This window comes from Phragmites australis, chromosome 17 (assembly GCF_958298935.1).
Source record: "Phragmites australis chromosome 17, lpPhrAust1.1, whole genome shotgun sequence".
Taxonomy (NCBI): Eukaryota; Viridiplantae; Streptophyta; class Magnoliopsida; order Poales; family Poaceae; genus Phragmites; species Phragmites australis.
The window spans coordinates 14,086,407-14,098,298 of record NC_084937.1 but is presented as its reverse complement, the minus strand read 5'-3'; the positions used below and the strand labels follow the sequence as shown (position 1 = coordinate 14,098,298).

Below are 11,892 nucleotides of genomic sequence, written 5' to 3'. Positions count from 1 at the left end.
TAAACCGACACATTTCGCTCTCAACACCAAAGCGCGATCTATATTTTAATATATGCACGAAAGCGACTAATGAATCAATTAGAACGCCCCAACTGAACGAGCAAGTTTAGTATTACTCCTACGTCGGGATCGCAGCAGCAGCAAATGGAGTTATTATTAAAACAGCAGCCTTAATGACGCCATTAATTAAGGCATTAGTGCAGCAACGGACGAATCGAATCCACTGAGACGACGGACGACGCGCCGGGAGCACGCGATGCGACCCACCGACACCCGGAGAGCAGCGCGCAGGCGGACACGTGGCAGTGCCCGGGTGGAGGAGCGGGCCCCGCAGCGAGTGGCCCTCCTGTCCACCGGCGTGCGGCAACCTCGGCATTCAAATTTCTTCCTCCTCGATTTTCTCTCCTCTCTCTCCTTCTCTGTCTCGTCTCCTCCCCCCTCGTCCGCGCCTCCCATTTGGTCGTCTCGTCTCGTCTCGTCCCGTCCCGTTCCGTCCCGCAGATCCGCGAGCGCCGGGGCTCTAGAGAGGGAAGAGAGGGACGCGCGCGGAGCAGATGGCGTCGGAGGCGGGGGCGAGCAGCAAGGTGGTGCTGGTGACGGGCGGGGCCGGCTACATCGGCAGCCACGCCGTGCTGCAGCTGCTCGCCGCGGGCTTCCGCGCCGTCGTCGTCGACAGCCTCGCCAACTCCTCCGAGCTCGCGCTCCGCCGCGTCGCCGCGCTCGCGGGGGACCAGGCCAAAAACCTCGCGTTCCACAAGGTAAACACCCGGCGCTCGCGATGTGGTCGCACCCTCCCTTCGGCGATCTCTCGTCTCGGCCTCGCTCGGTAATTTATTAGTGTTTCGTCTGCGCGGGGATAGATATCTCCTTATCACCCGCGTGCGCGCTTCGCTTCGCGCTGATGGGTTTGCTCACTTGCGTCTCTTTCTGGGTGATTTGGGGGTTCGTTAGACTGTCTGTAGATCTCTCAATCTGCTCTTGTGGGGACTCTACCCTATAATTTTTAATTTCTACTATTCATTTGATTGATTTGTTGGTAGTGATGGTGGATTTGTGAAGGAATATGGTTTGGTTTTTGTTACTTGGCTGTTATTTCACCGGAGAAGGCGAGAATATAGCAGGGTAAAAAATGCAGATTGATCTTGGCTAACGGCTGTATGAAAGTAAAATCGATCTGGTGTCGAGAATGTAGCGTGTCCATGGTTGGTTCATAGGGATATTGGCGGATGATCTGGGCCGCAGATTCTCCAGTTATGTGGTAAAATCGTGGATTTTGAAACTTTGTTTGGTCGCCTGATGATTTGGTTGGGAGTGGTAGATGGGGTGATGGTAAGAAGCAACGAAAGCTTTCGTAATGTTTAGCTTGATATAGATTAACCCAAATTTGGATTCTCGTTTAATTGTAAAGTTACATTGAACTGCGGTCATTAAGGGTTTGGAGTTGACATTTAGGGGGTTAGCTGAGGACTTGATGGGCAACTGTCCAATTGGGAAGGTTTTCATGGTGTTGGTGCCTTCGTTGGTCAATGCTTGAACATGCATCACTGCCTTCGTTGGTCAATGCTTGAACATGCATCACATCAGCATTGCTGAATTTGTAGATTGGAGTCAATAGTGTGATCTCATAATCAGGTTGGCTGGCTAATGAATCCACTATATTTGATTCATCTGTGACAGAATCAAAGTGGTCGGTACATAAATAAATGATATGTCCTTGTTCTTGTGGACTTGGTTTATGCATTCAGGGTAACAACATGTCTAGTCTTTTCTTCTATCTAGGTTTTTCAAAGTCACTGCACATAGTCATAGGCAGTTCGATTAAGTAGCTGCAAGGTTTGCCAAATTCTTATTTGCTGTTGACAATTTGCTGGCTTGACCAATAAGTTTGTCTCTTCATAAAGAATCAGCACTAAGCAATCTGAGGGGCATGTAAACTTGCATTCGAAGCTGAAATGAAGTAAGTGTTTGCTCAGCAATGTATTTTCCATGTTGAAAGGATCTGCCCTTTTCTGTCAAGTTCCTGACTAAAAATGGCATGGTAAACTTACCAGGTGACGTCGATTCATCTTTCAGCTGTTTTCACCAATGTACTTAGTAGATAAATGTCTTCTTTCTGGGAAAATACGTATATGCAACTTTGATGTTTCTTGGGTAAATGGGTTGTCGCTATTGAGAACAACACATGGACAGTGTTAGTTCATAGTTTTGCAACTGTGTTAGCCCAAATTTTCTCAGAAATATTTGCATGAGCTTATCACATTAACTCTCTTCAGTGTAATACTGGTACCCTTTTCCCTGATAAGGAGAATGTCATTGAAGTATGTGTGGCATGATACAATTTTTATTTTCACTTCAGTTTGTCCTCGCTGTATGTACCATTTGATGGTATATCTTTGGAAAAATAAAATATCGCTTCATGTGCTATGGATGGACCAGGAAGTCAGTGTTATATTATGTATTTAAACCCTAGATATCTTAATCTTACTCATGAAATTGTTAATGGCCTTTTGGGCCATACGATCAATACCATCAACTTTTCTGCTTCTGCAGGTTGATATCCGTGACAAGGATGCACTGCACAAGGTTTTTGCTTCAACAAGGTAAAGCACACTGCATAATAGTAATCGATTTATTTCTGTGCATTCATTACTTGTTCAATGTTTTGCCTGTCTTCTATTTGTAAAGGCATGTCCACTGAGTACTTATTTAGATTTTTATATTACCCATCCTCCAGATTTGATGCTGTTATTCACTTCGCTGGACTGAAAGCTGTTGGAGAAAGCGTGCAGAAGCCATTGCTTTATTACGACCATAATGTTGTTGGTACAATAAATCTTCTGGAAGTTATGGCAGCTCATGGATGTAAGAAGGTATTTACAATCCCTGTATTTGTGGGGTACCTTGTGCACCATGAGGATGTTTTGTTATGTGATCATCTTTCTGGGTTTATATGCATAATGACGCGTAACTGATAATTACTCTGTTCTAAATTTCTACTTAGTGCTTTCAACAGTAGTAACATAACAAACATTGCCAATTATTTGGAAGCTTATGCAATACATGCCAAAAAAAAAAAACACAAAAAGACTGATGACAAAGCTGCGTTTTTAATGCAGTGAAGGATAGTCTTGTTCCTACTACATTTTTACTTACCTTTTATGTAAAATGAGTGCCAAAGTTATTAAAAGAAAAGGTTTCTCTACTTTTTGATATAATTGATGTACCAGACTGCTGCTGAATACATTTTTTTTAAAAAACTCGACCAACCTAGAAGGAATTAGGTGGCATTATAATTATAAATAGAGTAAAATGCAGGTCCTCGAATTTGTCCTACTGTGTCATTCAGGTTCACGAACTCTAAAAATGTATTTCTAGGTCATTAATGTTGTTGAATCGTGTCAATCAAGTCCATATCGGTTCAGAGAGGGTCTTGACGCTAATGTGACATGTCACGTGGTGCCTGCATGGATCTGATCAGACTGAGGTGTTACGCGTTCCTACCGAGCAGCTACTGTCTACCTACTTCTTTCTTTGACCATGGCCATCGCTGGCTTGGAGCACGACCTTGCGTATGTTCTTGACAAATTCCTCCCACCCGAGCCACTTGCCCTCCACCCCCGGATTGGAGCTCGTCGAGAACACCCCGTACAACACACCCAGGAGGACGCTGAACAGCAAGAATGCTACCCAAAGCTGCGGCTGCAAGTCGAGCCCCATCACCTTTGTTGCCGCACGCAGCGCTGCCTCGCCTGCCACTGACGCCGCTAGCGCCGTGGCCAGCACCAGCTGTGCCACGCGCCACAACACCTCGATTCGAGGAACTCGAGCTCCCCTGCGCGCTCAAGCCTCCGGGCCCACTCCCACTCTTAATCGCTCAACGACACGTCCATGACCAGCAGCGGCTTGAGTAGGAACAAGGCCAGCAAGTAGACGAGCGGCATCCATGCTGACCGGAGCTCCCTCTCCGTCCCCTCCCTCGAGTTCCCGACCGGATTCGCTTTCTCCCTGACAGAATCGAGCTCGGTGACCGTCTTCCCCGCTTCGGACTGCCGTCCTTTGTGCCTCACCGTCGACCTGCCGCTCTAACCCTCCCTCTGCCTAAGGATCCTCGTGTGTGTCCCTGTTTGTCTTGGGCCCATCGCTGACCTGGCCTTTGCCGTGTTGTCACGGATGAAGCTCTCCTGAGCCGTCAATGGCCGCTGATGCTTTCCCTCGTTGCTGGCCATACTCCCCTCTCTGCATGTCGCCGCCGAGACCCCAAATTGGTTCCCCATTGTGTGCTAGTGCTCCTAGTACCCTTCCTTGGCCGAGCCTCACCACCAATCGTTGTCGGCGAGTAGGTCAACCGTCGGTCAACGCCACCCCTCCCTCTCTTGTTTCAATTTTGACCAGAGTCAAAATGTTGAATCGGTCCAATGGGTCTCAGCCCCACAGATCCAAAGAGAGGTTACATAGATCTGGGTGTAAAAAGTGTTTGCAGGCATCACGTGGCATTCCATGTCAACGTCAAGACCACCTCTGAATCGGCATGGACTTGATTGACATGGTTTGACAACATTAGTGATCTAGAAATGCATTTTCAGAGTTCGTGGACCTAAATGACACATTAGGATAAGTTTGAGGACCGCTACTACATTTTACTCTTATAAATAAGAAGAAATAGACACTCAAATTCGCATCGAAGAGGACTCGAACCTGGGTGGTCTAGGCGTACGTCCGCACCTTCTAACCTGGTTCCTTGAATACATTTTTAATCAACACCATTTTATGCGGTCCTAGATCCAACCTTTATGAACTGTAACGATTGATCCATGCACCTACTAGAATATGGTCACCACATTCATAATTTTTGTTTTACATCTAGGTGATACTCATTGCTTAATAATTCTGTCAACCGTTAACAGTTTGTTTGAGGTTAAGTCAGTTGTTTGTTTGTTGTCCAGATTAGACTTAAACTGACATGTTTTTTTGTTGCCATATGTGTCCAAATGTTGTAGTTAGTGTTCTCATCATCAGCTGCAGTTTACGGATCACCTAAGAATTCACCCTGCACCGAAGAGTTTCCTCTCACTCCACATAACCCATATGGCAGAACCAAGGTATGCTGCTCTTCATTTCCCATGCATAAATCTTTGCACCAAGTCTTTTAACTGATTGGAATCGCACATATTAATTGCAGCTTATGGCTGAGGAGATATGCCGTGATATATACCATACAGATCCTCAATGGAGTATCATTTTGCTTAGGTACTTCAATCCGGTTGGGGCTCACCCCAGTGGATACCTTGGTGAAGACCCATGTGGAACTCCTAACAACCTTATGCCCTTCGTTCAGCAAATTGCTGTTGGGAGGAGGCCATCACTAACAATCTTTGGAAATAACTATGCAACGAAGGATGGGACAGGGGTACTTTTTTTTTCATTATGCTACTCTCATTTACTTGTTACTTATGTCTACATTTGAATTTGCTTTATCCATTTTGGTCCATTCATTACATGTTGCATTGTCACAAGATTTTAGTTATTGATAGTAGGTCTATATTACTCTATCTCTTTTCTGTAGAGGGCGTTTTACGGAAATATAGATTGATCGGTGTTAGGAATAGCAACTTGTATTCAATAGTAACCCCTGAGGGCAATGTATAAAGTACATGAGAGAGTACATGATAAGGACTTTAGTAACCTAACGTATACGTAATGGATAAGGACTCTATGTTCCTAACACCCCCCAATGCAAGGTGTATGCAATAGCGTTGCAATTTGAAAGAGATGACACTAAATAATAAACTTAGACTAATACATAAATTTTTTTGTCTCTTCAAAGCTGTGGTAGAGTGGAGTCTTGTAATCCTGTCGAATCAAGCTGAAGAAGTGCATAGCGGAGCATAGTAGTTGTGATGATGATAACAAAGAGCGCCCTTGATCAAGAATCACAACAAAGCGACGATAAGTAGCAAGACAACAAAAGAACTTGTCATTAAAGCTATAGAAATACCTAGATGGCACAGTTGCATCAATAACGACGGAAAAAATCGACTAATTGACAAAGAAATATGTGGACTCGCACGATATAGATGAACTCACTGAGGGACTGAAACTTGGATGTGGATGCAACAGAAACAAAGACTCTAAAGAAAAATAGAGATACTAGTAACAACGGTGGAAGCTCCATGACTAGCAAGAGTAGACACAAGTAGTGGAAAAAAATGGAATTGTACTTAAAAGCACTAGTAGCACCTCCAGAAGCCAAGTTACCAGCAAACCACTTCTAGTACCCATCCTTGTCCTTCTTAAAGTTGAACATGCGCCCGGACTAGCATCGGAGTCAGGCACGTCGTCCTCCTCGGAGGCTTGGCGCCCAGATTTGAGCCCCAGTTGGAGAGGGCGTCGATCACGAAGGAGCAGCCGATGTCCTTACCCTCACGCTCCCCTATCGCCTTCTCTTCCGGTGACGCGGTAGACACCCTCTCCTCTATCATTGCCACTCTCCTGGCGAATCATGCCCCGATCAACACACAACGAGGTGGATCCAGGAGAATCCGCCCGCCCGCCCCACCGCCACCACCACACCCAGGTGACACACGCCTTAGGAGGGAGGGTTGGCCTGCGCCAAGGCTAGAGGCCGGAGGCAGGCAGGAGAGCCTGGCGATGGGCGGATCGGGAGGCCAGAGGCCAGCGGATCGGCCGGCGTTGAGGCGTGTGACGTGGCGGGAGAGCCCAGCGGCAGCTGGATTGGGATATTGGAGGCGGACGGGACTAACTGTGGTGGGGGGAGAGATGCATGGAAGTTGCAAAACACAAGGGAAGCTAGAGAACCCTAACCCTAATTTTGGTTATGTATACCATGTTAGGAATAACAACTTGTATTGAATAGTAGCACCTGAGGGAAATATATAGAGTACACGATAAGTACTCTAGTAACTTAACCTATGTGTAATGGATAAGGACTCTATATTCTCAATCGGCACTAGAATCAGTAATAGCCGGCGACTGCTTAGGATTGGGATTCTTCAATTTGAAAGCTGGAGTAACAAATGGAATTATGTAGTGCACTAGTGCTTATCAGAATATAAATTGTTACCTCAGTCTATGTTCAATCATGTAACTTAGCGTTTGGTCAGCTTTCTGTGTCCACTCCTACGAAAACATGTTACCATGTGGTCACTCCTAATGTTATCACTTTTACAGTTTACAGTAAAGAGTTTGCCTCAGCCTCCTAAGAACTGTACCGTCAGGTTCCTAATGCCTGGTTTACAGAAAAGGACCAAAACAAAGAGTGACAGCAAATAAACCCACAGTTTAAATTGAAGACAGGCACTCATGGTGACAATGGTTTCTATCTCATTTGTTTCTTCTTCCAATTAGCTTCATCCTGCCAATCTAATATTGTCTAACATTTTCCAAGTGCTGTTGCAAGTGGAGAACTATTCTTAGAATACTATTGACAACTGCATTAATATGTTATCGAATATTCCCATCAACTAAGAACACTATTGCATGATTTGCAGGTACGTGATTATATTCACGTGGTTGACCTTGCTGAAGGACATCTTTTCGCATTACGGAAGCTTTTTGAAAACTTATCTAACATAGGTTTGCACAAATGGCTGCCCTCTCATATACTTCTATCAGAAATGCTTATACCACTTTCCAGCTGTACTCTAAAAATGTGAATACAAAACTTCTTCTGTTTTCCATTCACATTATCTTTTTTCTGGTCAAGAGCCTAACAGTAATGTATCACAGATGCATTTTTTTTTTTTTTTTTTTTTTGCGACGACACAGATGCATTTTTTTAAGCTGGTAAATATATAGGAAAAATATCCATCGTATATGATGCTTTGACTTTTGAGTCCATGCATAGTACTCAAACCCCAGTTTCTTCTACATATTAGTTAATTGGATGCTCACAAGTCAGAATCTTCAATTTGTTTGTATTTGGATCTTGTTCCAAAATTTGACTCTTCTTGCAGGATGTGAAGCATACAATCTTGGAACTGGAAAGGGGACATCAGTGTTGGAGATAGTCAATGCATTTGAGAAGGCTTCTGGAAAGGTGTACCTGGTTAGATATATTTTGAGTATTGGACACCTTTGGTCCCTATTTTTTTTGCCATGATAACTTTTGCTGGTTAGCATATCTGCTTTTATTAAACCTCCACTCTGCTGAATTTTAATGGTATACAAGCAATCCTTAGATTTATCCAGTGGATCATGTTGGGTTTAGAGGCTCATGTTGAGAGTTAGACTATTTGACAATTCACAACAAGAACCTAGAAATTTGTAGGGTTGGTTTGTATGTTAATTGTAAGTGTTAACCCTGCTGCCAAGTTAACAACGATAGCAAGACTTGCACGAGTTTTTCTTCTTGCGACTATTTTTCTTATCTGTATGTACTTGTTTCCTTTGTTAGAAAATTCCTTTGGTCATCGGTCAACGGCGCCCTGGTGATGCTGAGATTCTCTTTTCATCGACTGCAAAAGCAGAGAGAGAGCTCAACTGGAAGTAAGGCATAAAAAGTACCTTTTAAAAGCTTTTTATGAATTACACCCAATTTTAGTTATTTAATATGATTGTTCCTTCTTCAGAGCGAAATATGGCATCGAAGAAATGTGCAGGGACCTGTGGAACTGGGCTAGCAAGAACCCTTATGGATATGCGGCATCTGAGTCTTCCAAGCAGAATGGTAATTCACACTGAACAACACCGATTGTTCTGTGTGGACTCACTTGTACATGCAACGTAGTGCCAACCAGGATAAATGTAGATCTAGTCAGTCAGTCATACAGAGAAAAGTTCTATAGGCTTAGGAAGAATGTTATCTCCTAGCATAAATGCTCCAGTATCGGTATAACTCAATCTTCTAAATGCATATAGTTTATCAAACTTTTGGGAGCATTTCTATAGTCAATCAGCTAATTCAATTCTTTTGCTGCTTATTGAGTTGTGTTGCCTCCGACAGAGCATGATACAGATTTCAGCATCACAAAAAATGCAGCTTATACGATTTTTCTGTTGTACCTGTAATATTTTTTTCTTTGCAAAGGTTGTATCTGTAATATTAATGAGTGGAACCACAGTAATACATCCATTTCAACTCTTTGGACTTCCATCACATTTGACTAGGGCATTCAAGTATCGCTTATTTGAATATCAAATGCGATCTGTGTATTTTTTTTTTGTTCTGAAAGTCCATGGACTATCTATAAATCAAAGCTTGGGATTGTCGTTGTTTTTCTTCTTGTTGTGCGTCACATACATTCTTGCTAAAGCACCCTTGTTCACATCGGTTCTGCATGACTGCGATTGTTCCTGTTGCTCGGTAATTCTCATCTGATTGTGCGCGTGGAATTTCTTCTATGGAACCATTACGAACATTGTTTTATAGATTGCAAACATATTGACGGCATATTCTTGCTGTATGAAGTGTCCTATTGTAGCCTTCATCGTTCTGGGACTATTGAGCCTTACTTTTGAACTTCTGGGACATGTAGAAACTAGAAAGTGCAATGTTGAATTGAACTGTGTACCATAGTAAGCATAGTGAACAAATCTTTTATTGTTAACCCTCTATTGTCAGAAAAACCAAAATCCCAAAGTTGTGTTTGTGTATGTTTGAAATATCTCAAGTGGAATATTTGGACCATGTCATCAATCAAAATGGTGTTTCAACGGATCAGAAGATAGCAGATATACAGCATTGGACCATGTCATCAATCAAAATGGTGTTTCAACGGATCAGAAGATAGCAGATATACAGCAATGGCCACTACCTAGTGGCATCACTCAGCTGAGGGGATTCTTGAACTTAACAGGCTACTACAGGAGGTTTGTGAAGGGGTATAGCATCATTTGTCGTCCTCTTTTTGATCTCTTGAAGAGAGACTCTTTCTGTTGGACATATGAGCACATGAGAGTTTTTGAGCAACTCAAAACCATTATGACAAGCTGCCATGTGTTAGCCTTGTCAGACTTAACCAAGCCATTTATATTGGAAACTGATGCTAGCAACACAGGTCTGGGAGCTGTCTTGATGCAAGAGGGGAAAGCCTATTGCCTTTTTCAGCAAGACACTGGGACCTAGAGCAAGAGTACAGTCCACTTATGATAAGGAGGCCATAGGTAACTGGAATCCTTGAATGAATGGAGACATTATCTGCTTGGTAGCAAGGTTTTCATCAGGATTGACCAGCATAGTGTGAAGTACATCACCTCTCAGAAATTGTTGGATGGCATTCAGCATAAATTGCTGCTCAAACTGTTGGAGTTTGATTTTGTGGTAGAATATAAGAAGGGTAAAGAGAATGTGGTGGCAGATGCTTTATCAATAAGGACTAATGTGTATGAAGAACTTGACCTGCATTGCAGTGCTATTTGCTATGTGAAACCTCAATGGGTGGAGGATATCAAATAGTCCTACCAAGGAAATGCTAAATGCCAGGAGCTACTACAGGTATCTCAAACACAACCTGATCTTTGCCATCCTTATAACTCTAGATCTGGTGTGTTATACTGTAAGGAGGGTTTATGTTGGGGATGATAATAACTTGAGAACCCAGTTGACAGCAAATTTCCATGCAACAGCTTTTGGTGGTCACTCTAGAATGAGGGCTACAGACCACAGAATTAAGAAGATCTTTTACTGGCCTAAGCTGAAAAAAGAGGTAGAAACTTATAGATCAGAATGTCCTACTTGCCAAGTAACTAAGTTTGAAAATATGGCTAGTCCTGGGTTATTCAATCCTGTCAATGTACCTGATATGGCCTGGGCATACTTGATTATGGATTTTATTGAGGGGCTACCAAAATCAAAAGGAAAAGATACCATTCTGGTAGTGGTTGATAGGTTCACCAAATATGCACATTTTATTACTTTGTCTCATAGCTACTCAGTGCAACAATGTCACATCCGGTTTTTCAAAAGAAAAATCAGGTGCATTCTACATGTATGCCATGATCAGTTTCATCATACATTAACATATAAGTAATATACAATTCTATATCGAACAAAACAACTTTATTGAAATAAATACCAGAGTTTATAGGACAGCGGCGGAAGAACAGAAGAGGATTTATATGGATCTTCTAGGTACACCACAGACAATCGACTGAGGGTAACACGACGTGGAATGCTTGATCTCCTTATAGTCTTCTGCAACTGAGCAGCATTTATTATTGAAAATAGCAAGTGTGAGTATATATCGTACTCTGTAAGTGTGGAAAAGTATAACATGAGGCCAATATCAAGAATGGCTTAACTCAAGGGTTTATTTGCATAAATACCATTTTAGCAGTAAAACAGTTATAAAAGCAACATATTTATTATGTGAAAGATCTTTTAAAACTTGAGCCAAGGTTTCAACCACTTTACTCCTCATCTAAGGTTCCATCCATCTCTATCCAAAAACCTAAGGTCGAATCACAATTCCCACCACTGTGATCCACCCGAACCAACCAAAGATCATCCAAACCATCAGAAACCACCCAACTAATCATGTGAGGGGTCCATACCGCTCATAACCATGAGTACGACTGAATATTCAGTTTTAACTATGTAGAGGTTGTACATTTTACCCACAAGACGCGTCTTCCTATTTTGCCGAGTACCTGTTGGCCGACAAATGACTCTTACACACTTCTGAGGTGTGCGCTAGGAATCCACTGCAAAGCCTTTCCAACACCTCTCTCAGCATGTGTCGATCCGTTGAGGTTTCACCACCGTACATAAGTGAAGTACACCCTCCACCCCAGAAGCCCCCTCTTGCCCCTTACGGTTCCAGGAAGTACACCCTTCCATTCCCGTACCACCAAATGACCTTTACAATGTTGAGAGGATAACGCATTACTCGGCTAGGCCTGTCCTATATTAGGCTTGTGACTGTACTGTTTTTA

The 11,892-nt window shown here is 43.1% G+C and overlaps 1 protein-coding gene across 1 annotated transcript; it reads left to right on the top strand.

Moving 5' to 3' along the window:
• The first annotated feature begins 383 nt into the window (after positions 1-383).
• Positions 384-9,110, top strand: LOC133897813 (UDP-glucose 4-epimerase 4). The gene is made up of 9 exons (XM_062338643.1): positions 384-758; positions 2,551-2,600; positions 2,735-2,870; positions 4,998-5,099; positions 5,180-5,407; positions 7,509-7,593; positions 7,974-8,056; positions 8,414-8,505; positions 8,589-9,110. The coding sequence occupies exons 1-9, from the start codon at positions 555-557 to the stop codon at positions 8,698-8,700; spliced, it is 1,092 nt and encodes a 363-aa protein (XP_062194627.1). The 5' UTR covers positions 384-554; the 3' UTR covers positions 8,701-9,110.
• Positions 9,111-11,892: the final 2,782 nt, after the last annotated feature.

Excerpts from the sequence above, each read along its gene's own strand:
- LOC133897813 (XM_062338643.1), top strand. The coding sequence starts at position 555 with ATGGCGTCGGAGGCGGGGGCGAGCAGCAAGGTGGTGCTGGTGACGGGC. Across the intron at positions 759-2,550 it reads AAAACCTCGCGTTCCACAAG|GTTGATATCCGTGACAAGGA; the intron begins GTAAACACCCGG and ends CTGCTTCTGCAG. Across the intron at positions 5,100-5,179 it reads ACCCATATGGCAGAACCAAG|CTTATGGCTGAGGAGATATG; the intron begins GTATGCTGCTCT and ends TATTAATTGCAG.